At 39.1% G+C, this 22500-nt stretch overlaps 1 protein-coding gene across 1 annotated transcript in view; it reads left to right on the top strand.

Annotated features, from left to right (window-relative positions):
• LOC106875600 (uncharacterized) overlaps positions 1-22500 on the top strand; it is a 281932-nt gene that overhangs the window by 177914 nt on the left and 81518 nt on the right. The window contains exons 10-13 of the mRNA XM_089365916.1: positions 8182-8247; positions 9847-10022; positions 12215-12315; positions 15176-15321. Coding sequence (XP_089222042.1) covers positions 8182-8247; positions 9847-10022; positions 12215-12315; positions 15176-15321 — 489 coding nt within the window. The remainder of the gene's footprint in view (positions 1-8181; positions 8248-9846; positions 10023-12214; positions 12316-15175; positions 15322-22500) is intronic.

The following is a 22500-nucleotide window of genomic DNA, read 5'->3' as shown; positions in this document are numbered from 1 at the left end:
TTGTTATTGGCAGTGATGTTGGAGCATCTGTTGTTATTTATTCCACAAATCCTACCATAACCATCCACTCTTATTAGGATTACATTATCAAGGGTGTTCTTCCTTTTTTTTACAAGATCGTAAAGTATAATTTGAGAGATATTTTGTAGTTATTTCTAGCAAGTCGAGTAACCACGTAGACACTCCCACATTAACTTGTGTAATTGCTTTCGTTGTTCCTGACGTTGTAATTACTGCTGCTGCTGCTTCTGCTGTTATGCTGTTGTTTTTGGTGGTGGGGGGGTTAGATGCTGTGTCCCACTCTCCTGTCCCCACCAAAAAAAAAAACTCTTTCTCTCTTTCCATTTCTGGTTACTTCAGCCATGTAGCCACGCACGTGGATTTTTCCTTCTCTGGACTTTTCCGTTTTCCTTTCTGACGAAGAACTATACACGAAACGTTAGAAACCCACTCTTTTTTCTACCTTTACTGAGCGTCAAGCTAATACATTCCATGTGTACGTCCTCATACTATTTTGTTATTGTCTTTTATATATATATATATATATATACAAACGGACATGTACATACATGTATGATGGGGTACCCAAAAGAAACCTGAATTTTGCAATATCATTTTATCCACTTAGTTTTACGTTTATACTTTTACTGCCTTCAAAGTATTCTTTGACGCTTCCGTCGTTTTTTCTTCGCCTCTTTTACATCTGCAAAGCGTTTTCTTTAAGGGCTTTTTTCATTCGGTGGGGGGGGGAGGAGTCGCAGGAATGGAGAGTATGGATAAGCTGGCTCATGCCATTTTTGGCCAAAAACTGTCTCACACTCAAGGCGGTGTGCGCAGGAGCATTGTTGTGATGAAACCACCACTCACCACTTTGCCATAGGTCGGGGCGTTTTCATAACACCACGTCTCACAAATGCTACAGAACTGCCAAGTAAAATGTCTGGTGAACAGCTTGACGAGGAGAAACGAATTCTGTGTAAACAATTCCTTTCGCATCGATGAAACAAATCAGCATCGTCTTGACGTTGGACTTCACTGGACACTCGTTTTGAGGACGTGGTGACAACGAATGCTTGTATTGACTTGATTGCCCCTTCGTTTCTGGGTCGTAACAGTAGCACTAGCTTTCCTCACCAGTGATGGCCTTCGAAAAGAGGTCCGGATCAACTTGCGACTGTTCTTTCAGTTCCCGACACTCATTCAGTAGCGACTGCTTTTGATCTTCCGTGAACAAGCGAAGCACAATTTTTTTCTTCATGAAAAGTAAAGGTGATATGACTCCAAAATTGTAATGAGTCTCACGACTGGCTCTCAAATCTGGGGGGGGGGAAATACTTGCTGTACGAAGGGGTGCTGAAAAGTTCCTGGCTTTGGGCAAAATAAAATACAGGAGGATCAGTTAGTTGTGATTTTATTCAACATATTCCCCTCTTAAATTCACACATTTATTACAGCGCTCTTTCAGTTTTTCTAATCCCTGTAAAAGAACTCTGAAGGCTGGGCCTCCAATCAAGACTTTCGCGATACTCTTAAAGTCAGAAACTTTTCGGCACCTCCTAATATCCACATTAGAAAATATACAAACAGGAATACTGTCACATTTCATGGAATTAAAGTGTAAATGTTTTAGACAACACGCAGTAAATGGTATTTGTTTTACCATTTATTGTTCTCCCGATGGCTTAAATTTTTATTACCCATTAATCGGTGAAAAATGGTCATAAAATGATACAGTAGAAATAAAGGAAAAGAGAAAAATCACTGTCGGTTATCTCAAGCAAAATGTTATTGTTTTCAATCTCAGATAAAGTCTGATTCACAAGGTCTAACGACCAAAAATGCGTCAGCTAGCTATGACTGTCATGTCTTGTTTCCAAACTCCGTACATAGTGTATTTTAAATTACATTATCCAATGTATTATTCGTATTCTTCTTTAAAAAAAAACAGTAGGGTACTGTTAAAAAAAACAGTAGGGTCTCTACACCGACCTTTGTTTGTTTGCCTCCCCACCGAGATCAAGTATTGTTGTTCCTCTCCCAGATCAGACCAGATTGAGTAGGTATTTCTATCAAAGGTGTCCCAGCCCTGACCATCTCTTTTATCAAACAAACTGTATCTAGCATTGCAATTTCCACTGTCCTTCCTTCTTTAGAGAGTACAGTGTAATTTGGGGAAAATTTAGATGCTAATTCGAGAAGGTTGATTGAGAATGTAAAGCAGTGATTCTAGACGTGGGTGGTAGGAGCGAGGAGCCATAGGCGGGGGCTTTCAAATGCTCTGATTTTCAAAGATATTTTCATTTTTTTATTCTGTGTGGGGAAAAGTCTTGATACTCTATATTACATTGATGAAATGACTCGTGTGCAAGTAGGTTTTTGATGACGATCAACATGTGGGCAGCAATGTTTTGGGGTGTATTTAACTCTGTCGAAACATAGCGAGGAGACGTTGAAAGAGAGCTAGTAAAAGAAAAGGATGGTAGTTTTCAAAAATAGTTTGGGAAGCATTAATGTGAACGCTCTTTCCTTAACTCGCCGGCCTCATATTATTATTTGTAGTTGTTGCTGTTTTGCTCCGAGAGTAACACTGACCGAAACAGGCTAACAACAAAAATTGCTTCAACAGTGATAATGAATAACTTAAAGCCTAAAAGCTCGCTTACCAAATCGTGTAATATCAATCTGTGTTAATTAAAAGATTTCAAGTCATTTATTTGTCATGAATAACTCATCAAGAGAAAAATGGTCGTTTTCAAACTGGTCAACGTCCGAATTGTATAAGTTGATTCGGATTGTTTTAACCGATTTTATATGTTGCTTACATCATATTTATTTATTAACTTATTTATATATTTACTTATTTATACGTTTATTTATTTATACATTTATTTATTTCGATCATTCCGTTTAGAATGGTCCTTCGCGCTGTTGAAGTTCTTCAGGAAGTGAAAGCTGCCAGCAAATACATTAGTCGCGGCTATATGATACGTGTGTATGTGTATGTATGTATGTATGTATGTATGTAGGTAGGTAGGTAGGTAGGTCGGTAAGAAGGTTGGTAGGTAGGTGCATATGCACGTACGTATGTGCACATGTATTTATATACGTACGTGTGTGTGTGTGTCTGTGTGTGTGTGTATATATATAGTGTGCGTGTGGCTGTGTGGTAAGAAGCTTGCTTCTCAACCACACGACTCCAGATTCAGTCCCACTGCATCGCACCTTGGGCAAGTGTCCTCTACAATAGCCTCGGCCCGACCAAAGCCTTGTGAATGGATTCAGTCGACGGAAACTGAAAGAAGCTCTTTCATATATATGCGTATGTGTGTGTGTGCGTGCGTGCGTGCGTACGTGCGTGTGTATGTGTGCGTGTCTTTATGTCTGTGATTGTCTCTCCCCGCTACCGCTTGACAACCGGTGTTGGTACGTTTACGTCCCCGTAACTTAGCGATTTGGCAAAAGAACTATAGAACAAGTACTAGGCTTAAAAAGAAGTTCTGGAGTCGATTCATTCAACTAAAAATTCTTCAAAGCGATGCCTCAGCATGGCCGCGGTTTAATGACTGAAACAAGCAAAAGATATATATACAAACACACACGCATACAATTCACATACGCTCATACAATTACGACTAAATTAATCGCTAACAACTTTAAATTTGTGTGTGTGAGTGTGTGTGTGTGTGTGTGTGTGTGTGTGTGTGTGTGTGTGTGTGTACGCCCGTGTGTCGTATTCCATCGAACTCTGTTCCTGTTTTGGGTACTGCTTTCTCTCGAGTTACAAGGCAGCCCCATTTAGGGGCCACTGCTTATTTTTCGCTACAGAAAACTACTTCATGGAATATTTATCGAATAAATTTCGACATCTGGCCAGATTTTTTTAAATTCTTTTTTATCCTTCTTTTTTTTTTTTTTACGTTCATTACAATCTAAATCTTTCTCCCTCACACTTTCTCAATTTCTCAGATCCCCTCATATTTGTTCTTTCCCTTTCTCTCTCCCTCTCTCATTCCAGCTCCCTATTTTACCCCCGATTTCTCATTTTCAGTCAATCTCATTTAACTCTTGTTTTCGTTTCACTTTTATTTTAGGATGTTTATTCAGGCGAATATAAAGTAACAGTCTTAATGGCAGTTTCTTTTCAATATATCATAAACAGGATGTTTAAAGTGTATTTAAACAACTATTTTCGTCTTGTATTCATCATCGACTTCTCTTCAATCTCTCTTTCTTTATTTTGCGTTCGCCTTCTTTTTTGGCTATCATTCTTTCTTTTCATTATATAATGTCTCTCTCTTCTTTCATTTTCGCCCGTCTTTCGTCTCTTTTGCTTTCGTCTTCTCTATTTATCTCAATTTATATCACTCACACTTTTTCTTTCCTCTCGCAGCCATCTTCCTTTACCCACCCCCTCCTGTCTCCCTGCGTATATCTTTCGCTCAGTCTCAATTTGTATTTTACTCTCCTTTCATTCTCTTTTTTTATTCTTTTGCCATTACACCATTTTTCTTTCTTCTCTCTCTCTCTCTCTCTCTCTCTCTCTCTCTCTTTCTTTCCCTCTCTCTAACACTCTCTTCATTTTACATTTCTCCTTTTTCTTCCTCTATTTTCTTTCATCCTTTATATTTTCCCGCCATTTCTCAACAGTTTGTTATCTCCCTCTCTCTCTCTCTCTCTCTCTCTCTCTTTCTCTCTCTCTCTGTTTCCCTTTATGCCACTCTTGTTTCTCTTCTTCAATCATCTCTCTCTCTCTCTCTCTCTCTCTCTCTCTCTCTCTCTCAGTCTAGCTCTCTCTCTCTCTCTCTCTCTCAGTCTAGCTCTCTCTCTCTCTCTCTCTCTCTCTCAGTCTAGCTCTCTCTCTCTCTCTCTCTCTCTCTTTCTCTCTCTCACTCTAGCTCTCTCTATCTCTATCTCTATCTCTCTTCCTCTCTCAATTTCCATCACGTTATTTTATCATTCTTTTCGTCTTGCATGCGTGTGTCACTCTCTCTTTCCCTCTCAATGGACGTTTTCTTTCTTACTTTTATCTTATTATTTTTCTTTATTTACCGTTTTCTTTCACCAATCCTTTCTCCCCAACGGCAACACCATGTCTTTCTCCCTCTCTCCCTCTTCCTTCCCCTCTCCCCCTTTCTCTCTCTCCCTCCCTCCCTCTCTTTCTTTCTCTTCATCTGCTCTCTCGCCTTATTCGCTTTGCCCTCTTTTGCTTCGCCGTACCTAGTAATTGATAGATGGATTATCACAGTACACCTTACGGACACCTCACACATACACATACAGGTAGAAATCGCTAAGCGCAAACACACAACGCTTCTACACACCAACATACCCGAGCAAAAACGATCACATGTTCACGTACACATAGAAATACACGTATATATGCATGTATACAAACAAACACACACACACACAAACTTCAACAAGTGTTTGTATCATTAAGCATGTGCTTAATAGTATGTTTAGAAAGTATAGAATCTGGTCGAAAATCTGTAAATGTAAGTAATTATGCCTGAAAGCAATTGGTGTCCATATATATACGCACTTGCGTACTACATACATATATAGATATATGTATGTATGCATATATATATATATATATAGATAGATAGATAGATAGATAGATAGATAGATAGATAGATAGATACACATGTGTGTATGTACGTGTTTGCATATATATATAGATATAGATATACACAGACACACACATACATATATACATATACATACACAAGTATTTGTGAATGGGTGGGTGTGAGAGTGGATGTGTGTGCGGCTGTATATATATATATATAGCTGCACGCACATCCACTCTCATACCCACCCATTATATATATATATATATATATATATATATATATATATATATATATATATATATATATATATATATATATATATATATATATATATATATATGGGTTTGACCGTTGACTGAACACTATTCAATTTTTTTTCTCCGTGTTTTTCTCCTTGTCTCCGTATTCTTTCTGTTGAAGAGCGTAGCTCGAAACGTTAAAGACTTTCCGTATTCCCGAGCGTCATACTAATACATCCTTTTGTTGTTTACACCACCTGTCCTCGTCTGTTGTTGTTTTTTCGTACATTCTCCCATATGTATATATGGGGAATGTTGATTTTTTTTTTCTTCATAAGCAAGAGAAAAAGTACTAAATATATATACTGTAGAGTATAATTGTTTCTTCAAGCGCGGCTGACACTGCTCCGTTGGTATTTGAAATATCGCCTGAACAAACACAAAGAGTGCAAAATCCTAAATAACTGGGGTAAGAAAGACCAGCTGTGCATGTGTGTACGTGTGGGAGGTATGTGCGTGTATAGTTCATTTTTTGAAACCGTTAAACTCGAAGCAGTAAAGCTATAAATGACAACGTAAATATTGGTTTCAAAAACCCTTTGAGTAGAAACAATCGAAAACAGCCCGTGGTATACGAACCCGCGTAGATAGATAGATAGATAGATAGATAGATAGATAGATAGATAGATAGATAGATAGATAGATGCACACATTCAGGCTTCGTGCTTATAGAAGAAAGGATTATTACCTCCGCCTTTGCTAAGGCGGAGGTAATGTTTTTCAGTTGCGTTTGTTTGTTTGTCTTTGGATCAGATATCTCAAGAACCGCTGGATGGATTCGGGTGAAACTTTCAGGGATGTTTGGCCGCGTGACTGGCACTAACTGATTAGATTTGGGGATCGATCTGGTACCGGACAAGGATTCTGGATTATTTGTTATATTTAATTTACTTTACATGAAGTATTACGATCTTACGTTGACTTTCAAGTCTTTCTCTGATTATCTCCCTTGAAAGCACGCTCATGGTTTCCACGTAAGTTATGGCAGCGCTGTTGTTTCCAGAGTTTTATTTTTGTTTCTCTGTTATTAATTTTACTCGCGTCTCTATCTTAGTAGAAACTGGTGGATAAAGAAATCGAACTACATAAACAAACGTCAGCAAAACCTTCAAAAATTAAATAACACTAACATATTCAACAACAATAATAAATTTAATTTAGCCTCGACAATTTTTAGTTTTACCAATTTTGAATTTATTGCTCCTGTTTAAAACCTCTTACCTACTTGACAATTGCATTTCTAGCTCTGCCTTGAAAGAAGCTTTACTTCTTGGACTCACGTTTTTGTGCGCAACGATGCTGTTAAACTTCCGTTAACAGCACTGTATGTAGGTCCTTTCCGATTTCTTTCATGCATGGATAAATTTTTCAGTATAGAACTTAATGGTCGTAAAGACACAATAGCAGTGGATAGACTAAAAAAGGCCTTCATAAAGAAAACTGTTTTTTCTACTTAATTTTTGAAAGCGGTCGGATTCATTTTTAGTACTTTCGTTTGTGAGAGCAGTCGAGTTCATTTCAGATATTCTCATTTCAAAAATCATCTCCGGCTAATCGTTGAGAGGACGTTGGTGTTGTCTTGGCAGAGGTTGGCGCTCTCTGAGTGCTCTTGTTATTGTTATAATCAAGCGGCGAGTTGGCAGAATCGTAAGCGTATCACAAAATTGCTTAGGAATATTTCGTCCGTTTTTGAGTTCTGAGTTCAAATTCTGCCGAGATCGACTTTACCTTTCATGTTTCCGGAGTTTATAAAATAAATACCATTTGAGAACTGGGGTCGATGTAATCCACTTACCCCTGCCCCTCAAAACTGCTGGCCTTGTGCCAAAATTAGAAAGAATTTTTTTTTTTTTTTTTTATTATTATTATTATTATTATTATTATACGGTTGGCTTTTGCTTTGTATTTGTACAAGTTGACTCCAAGTCTCACCCAAAGACCTCAAGAGACAACAAATAAGAATTTCAAGTTGGAAATTATTATTATTATTATTATTATTATTATTATTATTATTATTATTATTATTATTATTATTATTATTATCATTATCATTATTATAATTATTATTATTGTTGTTGTTGTTGTTGTTATTATCATTATTTTTATTTTTATTTTTATTATCATTATAAGCACTATCCGACTCTTTGTATCCAAAAGGGTTTTCCAACCCAGTATTTGCATGCTGTTCTTTATAGTTGTATTGATATGCTTCGAGAACCCTTATTCCAAAAAAAAAAATTATTTCAGGTTCACTCGAAAGTTTATAAAATTCTTATGACGTGAATTATCATTATTATCATTTCTAGACCTATCTGGAGAAACTGGCCTATGGAGAAGCTTTCCATGACGATCTATGGAATGAATTGGCAGAGGTAAATTTTGGCTTTTCTTTTATTATAACAGTAATAGACCATTTGTCTTTAATTAGCTTCCTGTTGTAAATGTACACGGCGTAACTTAAGAGGCACAATAAAATGAATCTGTCAACAATGTAAGCTATATTCTGATTTTTACAGTGATGCTGCAATAGGTAAGTAAATGATGTATCAGTCGTTTGGTTAAAGAGACGTATTAAGCTACATACATGTCACTGCATTACGGCAGTGACATGGTGTGCTCTTATCCTAATCTAGACACCAAGCTCATCCACCGTATCACTATCAGAGAATGTTTTTTTTTGTTTAGTTTCAGGTCAGCTCTGGTCCAAGAGAGCTATGATAAGGCGTTCCAACAACGGCCTTCCTAATTTTCATTCATTATACCTAAATTAATTAAAATCATCCAGCTTGGTGGCTATTGTAGTAATTGTCGATGGCTACAGTTGTTTCCCTTTACTCACGAGTTAGCTTTAATTCAGCTGATATATAATCAAATGCGTTCCAGCCATGAACATCCAATTTTTAAATTTAGATATACTGTAGAACCAAATCATTATCCAATGTGTGCTTCCTTTTTAAGACAGCAGAGCGTGATTTCAAGATTTGGTCGCTACTTTTAGCTGCTCGAGCTGTGTTAATACATTTAATGCAAAGGGCATTTAATATACTTTTCTACTCTAGGCACAAGGCCCGAAATTTGCAGGGAAGGGGCAGTCGATAAGATCGACCCCAGTACGCAACTGGTATTTAATTTATCGACCCCGAAAGGATGAAAGGCAAAGTCGACCTCGGCGGAATTTGAACTCAGAACGTAAAGACAGACGAAATAACCCTAAGCACATTTCGCCAGCTCGCCGCCTTAATATAATACTTGAAATATCTAGTGAGGTGAAAAATCGACAATGCGAGCCAACAACTAATATTTTTCCCGCAAATACGAGAGATAACCCTTGCTATATATAAAGTCTTATTCTGACCTCCTCAGCGAAACTTTTTTTATCATACCTGGCGAAGTAATGATAAAAGAACCTGAAACCACTGAGCATGAAATATCTTTTCTCCCATTAAAATACCAAGCGGAATCCTGTCGACATTATCGTTCGATCTACTAGAAATAACAACTAAACCTTCCTCAAATGACACTCTACCGTCATGGAAAAGACAAACAGAGAAACGAGACATGCAACATAAAGAACATTCCCTTCATCAGTTGTCCATACATTGTTTGTAGTTTTTAGATTACGATGATGTATTTATCTTTAAAATGAAATTGTAGGGTAGGTGTAAGAAGCCGAATCTAGCTAGTTTGAACATAAAACAAGTAGAATATTTGAGCTGGATGTGACCAGTTTAAATTAAATGCTAAGGAGTTAATAATAAAGAAGCGCGTCTTATACGCCAGCATCTGCGGTATCTTTTTAGTGAGCAGTGTCGAACTGATATTATACCCCGAAAATGGTTCGTCTCTTATTCCCTTCCCTAAAATTTATTACGCATTTTGTTTTTGTTTTTGTTTTTAAAAAAGATGTAAACTATTTCTATGAGTCACAATGGCATACGAGAACATTTATCACTTCTCATATTTATTTGTAGCAATCCAAAAAAGACGGCCGACCTCTTAAGATTAAAGCTATTATGGATACATGGACTTTACAGATGAACTATCCTCTGGTAACCATCCGGCGAACTGGTGAAAACCAGTTGACCGTAACCCAAGAAAGATTCCTTGTTAATCCAAATTCAACTCAGAAATATAATTCCACATTTGGGTGAGTTTGTCAATTAAATTCAAACTTCAATTTTTTTCTCTCTCTTGAAATTCAATTTGGAAAAAAATTATGTTTAAAGATTGAAATCAATTTTTAAAAAATGATAAAATAACTTTCATTGTCAGAAAGATGTTGTTGTTGGCACTCCGTCGCTTACGACGTCGAGGGTTCCAGTTGATCCGACCAACGGAACAGCCTGCTCGGGAAATTAACGTGCAAGTGGCTGAGCACTCCACAGACACGTGCACCCTTAACGTAGTTCTCGGAGATATTCAGCGTTACACAGTGTGACAAGGCTGACCCTTTGAATTACAGGCACAACAGAAACAGGAAGTAAGAGTGTGAGAAAGTTGTGGTGGAAGAGTACGGCAGGGTTCGCCATCCCCTGCCGGAGCCTCGTGGAGCTTTAGGTGTTTTCGCTCAATAAGCACTCACAACGCCCGATCTGGGAATCGAAACCGCGATCCTATGACCGCGAGTCCGCTGCCCTCACCACTGGGCCATTGCGCCTCCACTGACAGAAAGACATCGAAGTCTTTAATCACTCAATTTTGCCGTAACATGAGATTCGGTGCTGCATTTGCCATTGACATCCGTTCACTGTCTTCGATTTATCACGAAAAGTCAAAATAAATAGGCTCCACTTTACTGAATTCCATGTTACAAGATTTTTCAGGAATACAAGGAGAGAGAGAGAGAGAGAGAGGAGGGAAAGAAAGAAAGAAAGAAAGAGATGTGTAAGCGTTCCTGTGTTTGCACTCAGTATTTAAGATAATTTGTATTGATAAAAACCTTCGTATCTGATGAAAATATTCTAAGTATTAACAAATTTTAGACTTCACTTACATAAACAAATATATTTATTTTAAATAATTTCTCTTTGACCGAGCACCAAAGAATGGTGGAATGTTTCTTGGAAGTTTTGTCAAACCACACGGGATCAACTCCTGTTTGAATCGATTTATTTCGAATTGAATAAATTAATTTCGCTTGTTGGATATAACTGCAAACTAATTAGATATAAGTGATGCCCTCAGTGATAACTAAGATCCCATTAAAGATAAGGAAACATTTTCATATGTTTTTCTCCTTATAGGCGCAGACATAGCTGTGTGGTAAGTTTACTTCCAAATCACATGGTTCCGGGTTCAGTCCCACTGCGTAGCACCTTGGGCAAATGTCTTCTGTTATAACCTCGGACCGACCAAAACCTTGTGAGTGGATTTGGTAGACGGAAACTGAAAGAAACCCGTCGTATATAAACATATATGTATGTGTGTGTTTGAAACTTACCACTGCTTGACAACTGGTGTTGGTTTGTTTATGTCCCTGTAACTTAACGGTTCGACTAAAGAGACCGATAGAATAAGTACCTGGCTTTAAAAGAAAATAAGTCTGGGGTCGATTCATTCGATCAAAAATTCTTCAAAGCAGTGCCCCAGCATGGCCGCAGTATAATGACTGAAACAAGTAAAAGATAAAGAAGAGATACTCGATAATCGAGCATAATGAATCGATAAGAAACCGTTCTACTTTATGAAAGTTCAGAAAATCGCATCTTCTTCCCAGCGCGCTGATTAATTTTTTTTTATTTTATTTTTTTTTTACTTGCTGGGTCTGAAGGAAGGGTAGAGTTTATGGCCTTCATAGGTCCTGCCTTCGAGACTAGTGGGATATTGATACCATTAATGCTTTGCTTTGACTGCTTCACATTGGTACCTTTGGGAAAGACGCGAGTAGAGTGGGTTCGATAAAGCCAATATTCTGAGTGGGTGGGGGAGAACTAGACGTAGTGATTAGTGGATACCTTGGTTTGACACGACATGGATGATGAAAGGAAAAAGAGACGAATGAGTATTTATTGGCTTAGTGGAGGGGACACTTAACTTTCAATAGCTCTGTATATTTAGCAAAACATTTCCACTGTGAACAACGTAGCGTATAAAATTCACAAATATTTTGTTTAATCCACATCGAGTCTTAATACAAGCCTATAACATAATAGTCAAAGCAACATGAAATCACTTTAGTGTATTTTTCTCAATATTTCCTAATATCAAAAGAGTTACATGGAGTCCGATTCCTATGTAGTACTTTTATTTTAGTGATATAAAATAAAATTAACAAGAAGAAAATTTCTTTTCAATCTGTTTCTTTAATTTAAGTTTTGCCTTTACCATTCAATTTTGTAGATACAAATGGCAAATTCCTTTCGTGTACACAACATCTAAAGAATGGAAATTCAATAAGACCGCCGCTGATGTTATATGGATAGATGACAAAGTCGAGCAGCGTAAGTAATGCAGACTCTCATTAAAAGAATGGAAATAATACCTTCTTCATAAAAGACTGCCATGTTTTTGGTTGATATAATTTTAAAATTCATTAGTGTGAATATGCAAAAAGCCATTGACGAACTAAACACACTAAGCCAATTAAATCTTCGTCTTCTTTACGAACAATTAAGCTGTCATGTGGTCGCTCAAATGCTAGAAAAAGCAGTCAAATCTCCTCAAATCACATTTGACAAACTTAGAAACAAAAGCGAAAACAGCACATTTGATAATGTGGTCCTCGATAAGAAAGGTGCAGTAAAGTAGGGCAGTCATGGGCGGATCCATTCGATCAGAATCTGAGATTGAAGGACAGCGAAATCTTAAATAAAATCTCAGAACCCTACAAATAGCTTTAAAAGATATAGAAATGTCTCAAATAGTAATAAGATATGCCAACCACAAGGTCCAGTCCCTGATATAGTATGGTGGCTTCTACGCCTCAATGTCCCTGAGGCCTATGCATAGATGATTTGCTCATAGAATCAAATGTTTGTGCTGTACATTAGCTCGTTCCCTTCACAAATCAACATTGCTTGGAGAAGTGCATGATGTGTCGCAGATGTCAAAGTGATTGCAGGGCAGCGTGAAATGAAGTCGTTGCTATTATGTTAAACTGTTGTATGTCCAAATTTTGCTAAATGCTTTTTATTTTATTTATTTTCTTTTCAATATTTAATTTTGCCTCCAATAACCGGTTCTTTTGGTCAAACTATCGTATCTCCAGCTGCTCTAGATGCCAAGATATGAAAATTATTATCCAAGCGTAGTACAACGGTTTAGCATTTTTCAAAAGTGTAGTAAATCCCACATACGACAGTTTTGCAAAAAATATTTCTGACTGAAAATATAATACATGCATGGAGTTTACGATTTTATGCACCCAACAAAGTATTATTGTTAGGCTGAATCTGTTGCTACTGTAAAAAGAAATGGAATGGCGAAACTGCTTTTTCGTTTTCTCAAAAACACAATGCCTTGGACCAACGACACTTTTGCATAATAATAGCAACGAAGTATTTTCCCCGAAAACGCAATGCACCGCCCGGTCCTGGAATCGAAACCGCAGTAGCAAGAAGAATGCAAAACCCTAAATACTAGGTCATGCACCTTCAATGTAAAGTATCCAGTGTGGTGTCTGTAGTAAGTATTATTGCTGTCTATAGCTCTAGTCTAGATCCAGGTCAGACTTAATCGAGCAGAACTGTGATCAAAGTTGTTCCAGTTGTGACTATCCAGTCTTTTATTCAGACATTGTAACTAAGTCTACATTACCCACTGTAATATCAATAATAAATATTATTGGTTGCTATAGTTGTTGTTTAATCCTGGGTCAGTCCTGATTCAAGCAGACCAAAGGCGTAACAACCATATTTTATTCAGATACAGTATATCTCAGATCACATCATTATCTTATTTTGTTTTGTATTTCAGTTGGTAAAGTATAATTTGGAAATATTTGGCTGCTATATCTCTTAGTTCAATCAACCACGTATATGTTCTTTTACCGACTTGTTATTACAAATATCATATGTGAATGTCATCTGGGCCCAGGGAAACAAGGCAATATGTGTTGGGTATCTCTACTACTCTATAATTTCCATTCCTTTTTTAAGACCAATCCATTTTACTTACGCTGTAAATGACATTTGAGGAAATGCATGAATCACTCATCATTCTATTTATCTCTCTTCTAAATATGTGTCCTTGAAAAACTAGCCAAAACTAAGCAAATATATCATATGAATGTAAAGCATTAAAGGCGGCTATGTTAGTAAAACTGGATAGCAATGAGCAAAATCGAATGATGGCCGAAGAAGCAGTAACTATCGTAACTATCATCATTCTGGTTCAGAAAACCAAGACAGTCAACCCTGGAATTTTAATTAATTGAAGTTTTTTGGTTCCCTATACTAAATATATTAGTGCAGATTTTACTTAATTGTTTTCCATGCAGCAGGTACCCGTAGGTATTTCCAGCCCCACTCCTAATATTTCTGTATAATGAAGGTGTTTCCCAGTGTCATATTCGGTATCGCGTTCTGAGTTCAAATCCCGCGAAGTTCAGCCTTAACTTTCAACCGACTATTCCATCTTCTCTATAAAGCCCGCCATCTGATTCGAGATTGTCATAATGTTCATTCAAAATAAAACAGTATTGTATATAAACGTGTGAAGGCGCGTGGTTTAGTGGTTAAGATATTCGCCTCATGTGAGTGCAATTCCCGGCGATGCATTGTGTCCTTGAGCAAAACATTTTATTTCACATTGCTCCAGTCCACTCAGCTAGCAAAAATGAGTAGTACGTGTATTTCAAAGGGCCAGCCTTGTCACATTCTGTGTCACACTGAATCTCTCTGAGAACTACGTTAAGAGTACACGTGTCTATAAAGTGCTCAGCCACTTGTACGTTAATTTCATGAGCAGGCTGTTCCGTTGATTTGATCAACTGGAACCCTCGTCGTCGTAACCGACGGAGTGCCAGTACATAAACGTGATCGTAGTCGCTCGACCTGCCAGAATTAATAGCAAATCTTTCTCCCTTTTCATAACACCATCATATTAAAAACAGAAAAGAGGGGAAATATATATTAAATAATGAAGTCGCAGAAACGAGTAAAAGACGGAATGGTTACAGCTGTAATGCCGCTAACCATAATTTTGTTTGATCTGAGGATAAACAACAGGTACAATAGCCTTGTTTTAGCAGCTCATATAACTGTCTAGTTTAGGCGAGTAATATACTTAACTAATCGAAAAACTAATCGATCTCAATGTTTATTTGTTTTGTTTTGTTTTTGTTTTTTTATTTTTTTTCAGCAACCATAATAGACAAAACACTTCCTAAGATGTCAGATAAGAAAGCCTGGATTATTGGAAACTGTAAACAATATGGCTACTACCGTATGAACTATGACATAGATAATTGGGAGGCTTTAATAGAACAGCTGAATACTGACCATAAGGTTTGTATGCATTATATAAGGATCACAAAGAATGTAGAGAACACTGGATAACCAGCCGGCAGGTTAGCGAATTTGCTACACTTACATCAATGTTGCATAAATTTGTAGCCAACACAGTTAGTTCTCAAAAGGCCGAAACGAGTACCAGGTGATATATATATATATATATATATATATATATATATATATATATATATATATATATATATATATATATATATATATATATATATATATATATATATATATATATATATATATGTATGTATATATATATACATATATATATATATATATATATATATATATATATATATATATATATATATATATATATATCTACGACGGGCTTCTTTCAGTTTCTGTCTACCAAATCCACTCACAAGGCTTTGGTCGTCCCGAAGCTATAGCGGAAGACACTTGCCCAAGGTGCCACGCAGTGGGATGGAACCCAGAACCATGTGGTTTGAAAAGCAAACTTCTTACCACACACACACACACACACACACACACACACACACACACACACACACACACAAACACACACACACACACACACACACACACACACACATATATATATATATATATATATATATATATATATATATATATATACAGTGAGAGAGAGAGAGAGAGAGAGAGAGAGATAGTTCCTGGCTTTAAAGGTATCACAAAAGGTCTGGTCGGAGGCCCAACCTTCCGAGTTCTTTTACAGGGTTTAGAAAAACTGAAGGACCTCTGCAATAAGTGTGTGAACCTGAGAGGGGAATATGTTGAATAAAATCATAATTAACTGATCCTCCAACATTTTCTTTTACCGAAAGCCATGAACTTTTCAGCACCCACTCGTGTCTATATATATATATGCACACACACACATACATATGTATGCATACATACATATATATATATATATATATATATATATATATATATATATATACACACACATACATATGCATGTATGCATGTATACATACATACATATATATATATATATATATATATATATATATATATATATACCGGAGTAAGCACATGAAATGTGCAACAAAGTGGAAAAAAGAGTACTCAAATACCAGAGGTAGAGTAATATGCTTTATTTAAAAGCAGCAGAAATATAACAAAAAAACTGTTACTCTGAGTTTCACGTTCCCGTTCATCGGACAGTTTTGTTAAACAAAACTGTCCGATGAACGGGAACGTGAAACTCAGAGTAACGGTTTTTTTTGTTATATTTCTGCTGCTTTTAAATAAAGTATATATATATATATATATATATATATATATATATATATATATATATATATACAAATATAGGGTAAAGGACTATTAATTTATTAATAAATTAATAATTAATAATTTTTACCAAGTAGTTCGGTATGTAAAAAAACATTATCGGTAAAGAACTTATTTAAAAGTTCTTTTAAAATTATAAACATAAATAAGGGATCAGTAACAGTTGCTTCACCACATACCGAAATTTAGAAATAGCAGTTAAAGTGCTAGTGGTGAAGCAACTGTTGCTGATCCCTTATTTATGTTTATATATATATATATATATATATATATATATATATATATATATATATATATATATATATGCATGCATACATATATATATATATACACATATATATATGTATGCATCCGCCACCGCCTCCAACCTTATTGTTCGCACCCCACGCACCCCCACCATTTACTTCCTCCCCAAGATCCATAAACCGAACAACCCTGGCCGCCCCATCGTCTCCGCCTGCAACTGCCCCACCGAGCTTATCTCAAAATACCTAGACCGTGTCCTCGCCCCCCTAGTGGCTTCTCTCCCTTCCCACATTCATGACACTAACCACGCGCTTCGTCTATTCAACTCTTTCTCTTTCCCTCCCGGCCCTTCTAAGCTTCTCTTCACTCTAGACATCCAGAGCCTCTATACAGTGATCCCCCACGACGAGGGGCTGCGTGCCCTGAAGTTTTTTTCTAGACCAACGCCTCAACCCACAACCCGACACCTCCACACTCATTCGTCTGGCCGAACTTGTCCTATCTCTCAACTGCTTCTCGTTCGCGGGAGATATCTACCAGCACTTCTCGGGAGTGGCCATGGGGACGAGAATGGGCCCCAACTACGCGAACCTCTTCGTTGGTTATGTTGAGGCCCAAATATTCTCCAGTTTCACTGGTCCCACTCCCGAACTATACGGTCGGTATATCGACGACTGTATCGGTGCCACCTCACTCTCCCGCGAACATCTTGACTCGTTCCTCTCTTTCGTTCAGTCTTTCCATCCTGCCCTCCACTTCTCCTGTACTGTCTCTGACACCTCTGTCCCCTTTCTCGACATTTCGGTCAGCATCCTCCACTCCGCCCTTAGCACCTCCATCTACTACAAACACACAGACTCACACTCCTATCTCAACTTCTCCTCCTCCCACCCTAGACACACAAAACTTTCTATCCCCTATTCCCAATTCCTCCGTCTACGCAGACTTTGTAGCGACAGCCATGACTTTGAGACTCAGTCTCAACTCATGGCTCACCACTTTAGCCTGCGTGGATATCCACCCACCACCATCCACACCGCCCTTGCCAGAGCACGTTCTGTGGACCGTGCATCTGCTCTCTCCCCCCGAACCCGCCCTGCCGTTTCCCGCCTCTCTTTTCCCCTTACCTACCATCCCACCACCCTACCCCTCCAACGCTCCATTCTCCGAGCTTTTCGGCGCCTCCAGTCCGACCCCTCCACCTCCCACATCTTCCCTAATCGACCCCTCCCCTCCTTCAAACGAGCCCACAACCTACGGGACCTCTTGGTCCACAGCTTCTTCCCCAACCCAACCTCCCAACCTGGCTCGTTCCCCTGCTCCCGCCCACGCTGCCGCACTTGCCCTTACCTCTCCAACACCACCCTCCTCACCAGTACCCAGCACCGACCCTATCGCATCACCGACTCCTTCACCTGCACGTCTACCAACATCATATATTGCCTCTCCTGCTCTCTCTGCCAATCCCTGTACATCGGACAAACGGGGCGCCGCCTGGCCGACCGATTCGCGGAACACCTCCGAGATATCAACGTCGGCAATGACACCCCGGTGTCACGCCACTTCCGTTCTGCCGGCCACTCCTTGCGGCAACACCTGTCTGTGTTTGGATTGTCCATGCACAGGGGCCATCCGGACTCCCGTTTGCGCCGTGAACAGGGATTAATCTTCTATTTTCGCTCCTTTGCGCCACATGGGCTCAACTCCCCTCCACTCTTCATCTAACCCCCTCCTCCTGTCTCTCTCCCCCACCCTCCCTCCTACCACCCATCTCTCCCCTCCCCCACCTCCTGCTCCGATTCCTACTTCTTTGTACGTCTCTTCACCTCTCTTCATACTTCTCTCCACTCCCACTTCTCTTCACCCCTACTCTTTCTCTCCTCTCTCTTACTCTCTCTCATTCTCTTCTCTCGTACCCCCCCTCTCTCACTCTTACTCTCTACACTCTTACTCTCTTACTCTCTCACCCTTACTCTCTTACTCTCTTACTCTCTCACCCTTACTCTCTCACTCTCTTCCCCTCTCTCTCACTCTCTTTGTCTTCCTCCCTTTCTCCCCCCATGCCCCTCTTCCCTCTCTCTCACTCTCTTTCTCTTCCTCTCTTTCTCTTCCCCTCTTTCTCTCCCCCCATACCCACCTTCCCCTCTTTCTCTCCCCCCATACCCACCTTCCCCCTCTCTTAATCCACCTTCCCTCTCTTATACCCACCCTCTCTCCTCTCTTCCTCTCCCCTCCCATACCCATCTTCCCCCTCTCTTACATCCACCTCCCCCTTCTCCCTCCTCGTCAACACCCTCTCATAAGCTCATCCCACCACACCCCAACACACTCCTACTCTACATTCCCACTCCACCCCATCCAATTCCTTACACCCACCACCCACCCCTACCCACAGACCCCTACCTCTACCCCACCCTAAGCCTAACCCACACTCCACCCATGCCTTCCCCACCTCCCAACACCCTCACATCACACCACACCAATACCCTCGCATCACACCACGCACACACTACAACTGACCAACTACTAACTCCCTTTCTCCCTTCCCCATTTTCACACTACATACGTCAAGATCACCAGCATTCTACCTCCCACACACAGCCCCTCGTTCCCGATCACCGTTTGTTATCTCCCCCTTTCTTAGCTCTCCTGAAATAAGAATTTCTAACTTTCGGTCAGTCATTGTTATGATCGGCCATTATTATGATTGACCGTTGACTGAACACTATTCAATTTTTTTTCTCCGTGTTTTTCTCCTTGTCTCCGTATTCTTTCTGTTGAAGAGCGTAGCTCGAAACGTCAAAGACTTTCCGTATTCCCGAGCGTCATACTAATATATACTTTTGTTATTTATACCACCTGTCCTCGTCTGTTGTTATTATTTGTATATTCTCCCATATATATATATATATATATATATATATATATATATATATATATATATATATATGTAAGGGAAACTGTGTGAACAGGCTCGCGTTGGCTGTACAGATCAGAAGAGCTGTATGAACGAATCAACGTCGGGGGTCACCAATTGTAAGGAACGACCGACGTCGGGGTCACCAATTGTAAGAGACGACCGTGCGAACTCATAAAAGGAGAAATGGTGACGAATGGAAAAACAGAGGACTCCTTTTATTTAAACGCGTCACACGGTCGTACACACAATATTATATATCAAGGATGATATAGATGATATGTTATGCGACGATAACATAGATGACCAGTAATGAAAGACCACAACCGTATTAGATGAATAACAGAGATATTTATTGTGGCGTTAAAGATGTATGTCTGTGTGAGAGTGTGAATGCGACATATAAGAACATAATCAAAGACAGGCCGTCATACAAAGAAAAGTGTGTATGTGAGTGATACATGTGTGTATGAGTGTTTACAGCAGATAGAAAGAGAGTCAATAACACGTGAGCAATTATACCAGATCGTTAGTACACTATAGGAAAAGTTCTGTATGTGAAAGTGAGGAGAGGCTGAGTGTGGCAGTGCTGATCACTAGTTGTGATGTCGTGGCATCGATGCCGGGCCGTGATTCTTGTTATACAGATGTTCGTTGCTGGCTGAGAATTTCTTGTCTGTTTATTTACCGTGGTGAAGCTGAGTCACCTAACAGAATCGAAGAGAGAGATGTGCCGTGGAGGTTTGGTTTGGTGTACATAGTTAGTCGTGTTGACGCTGGTAGTGTAGAGGCTGCTTGGTAGGTGCTGGTTAGTAGTCGTAGACTCTTGTTGCTGATATGGCGACGGCGGAGGTCATCGTGGCTGGACGAAGCTGCTGAAGTGGTCGCTGGCTGCTGCTGCTGTCGTGTGGTACACGGAACAGTTCTCAAAGAGAAACTGGACCGAGACAAATTTTGGGGTATGAGTTAAAGCTATTTATAACAAACTATGGGCTCCCGAAGGCTTCAGAATTTTACTCTATCACGTGACCTTATTAGGGGCCGTGATTGGTCAGTTTGCGTTCTGGCGGGAACGGTTCGAAGAAGTTGCCGATTCGAATAATGATCAGTCACGTGATGGACAAGGAATGGGTTCTCTACTACGCTCGCATTTATTTATATTTAAATGAGAAGATTGTATGTAATGGCGATAGTAGTTTTGTATCTAGTAACGATAGGTAGTTTCACTACATATATATATATCAGAGGCGACTCCAGGTCCTTAGCGTCACTCAGGCTCATCACAGATTTCGCATAAGACACATGCCTGCTCAAAGGATTTCACGTTTTTCCGCTTTATTTCTGTCTCCAAATGGCTTGTTTTTTTTTATATCTATCACTATGTCTTTCTCCATTTCTCAGTTACGGGTAAAAATAAAGCAACCCTGCAAAACACAACTGATCTTTACACAGAGACGCTCAGAATAACAGCAATCAAATACCGACAATGGAGTGCATAACAAACGTCGGTCATCTGACTGTCGCCTGTACTCTTGATCAGAGATGCCAGTTAGTCTTTTGCACCTACCAGGCTCGCCCGAGTTCCTGGATAATTTTTCGTTCTTTTAAGAATATTGTAGAACAGAAACTTTTTCATTGATTGGAATTTAAATCCTAATCTCTATCGAAATTTATCGTTTGAAGAAAACTTTGAATTTGAATTACTTTCAGTTTTTACGGTTATAGATAACAACTCGGGCTGTAACTTCTGAGCCCGAGTCAGACGCATGTGAACGATGTCAGGAGAACGTCTGCAACGAATGATATTGTTTGACACAGGGCACTTCTAAGACGACCGTCAGACGTTGAACGAAAATAAACTGCGACCAGGCTCAATAAAAGGAGCTCAAGTTATTGGCTGGAATTACATACTTGAAGTCAGTGTTGGCAGAAATTAAATCAGCTTGCAAATACATGCTCACTTTACTAAATTTTTACTAGGGCTAAGCCCGAACAGCCCGAGTGCTGGAGTCGCCACTGATACGCGCGCGCGCGCACGTGCACGGACGCACACACACACATTAAAAGGGCAACACAGGAAGAGCAAAGTTGGACAAATGCGTTGTTAATTTAATGCTTCCACGGGGAGAGATTGTCGTAACGTTTCGGATCTTGGTCTTTTATCAGAAAAGAGAGACAGGAGCCATAGGGGAATTGAGAAAGAGAAATAGACAGTCAAAAAATGGAATGTGAGGAGGTAGAAACTAGCTGAGGGGCAATAATTAAGAAAGAAATAAGAGGATTGTGTGCATATGTTAGCACCAGAGTATATCTGTGTTTGGAAGCAAGCAAAACGATGAGTGACGTGTGTTAGAGTGGGATGTTTATTAGTGTATATGTATAGATGCGTGCAAGTATAGATGTATAGTGACGTTCGTTGATTAGTAGGGGTGGGTATGTGGGTGTGTATCCGTGCAATTGTTTGTTAGGTGGTGAAAACATATATGTGAAGAGGTGTGAACATCTGCAGGTGTGTACGAAGAAAGGTGTTGAGGAAGCATATGGCATGGCAAGAGCAAGCTGGAAGGTGTTATTAATAGGTGCGCAAATGTATAACAAAAGTATGTAGGATGGGGAAAGGATTTTTAATAAAGAGAGACGGTTTAAAGTGAAACTTGAAATTGAGAGAAAAATGCATAAATTCCGTGTTAGCTAAAAAAAAATTTTTTAACAAA

The sequence above is a fragment of the Octopus bimaculoides genome, chromosome 18, assembly GCF_046866305.1.
Source record: "Octopus bimaculoides isolate indiv1 chromosome 18, ASM4686630v1, whole genome shotgun sequence".
Taxonomy (NCBI): Eukaryota; Metazoa; Mollusca; class Cephalopoda; order Octopoda; family Octopodidae; genus Octopus; species Octopus bimaculoides.
This window is presented reverse-complemented; position numbering and strand designations above follow the sequence as displayed.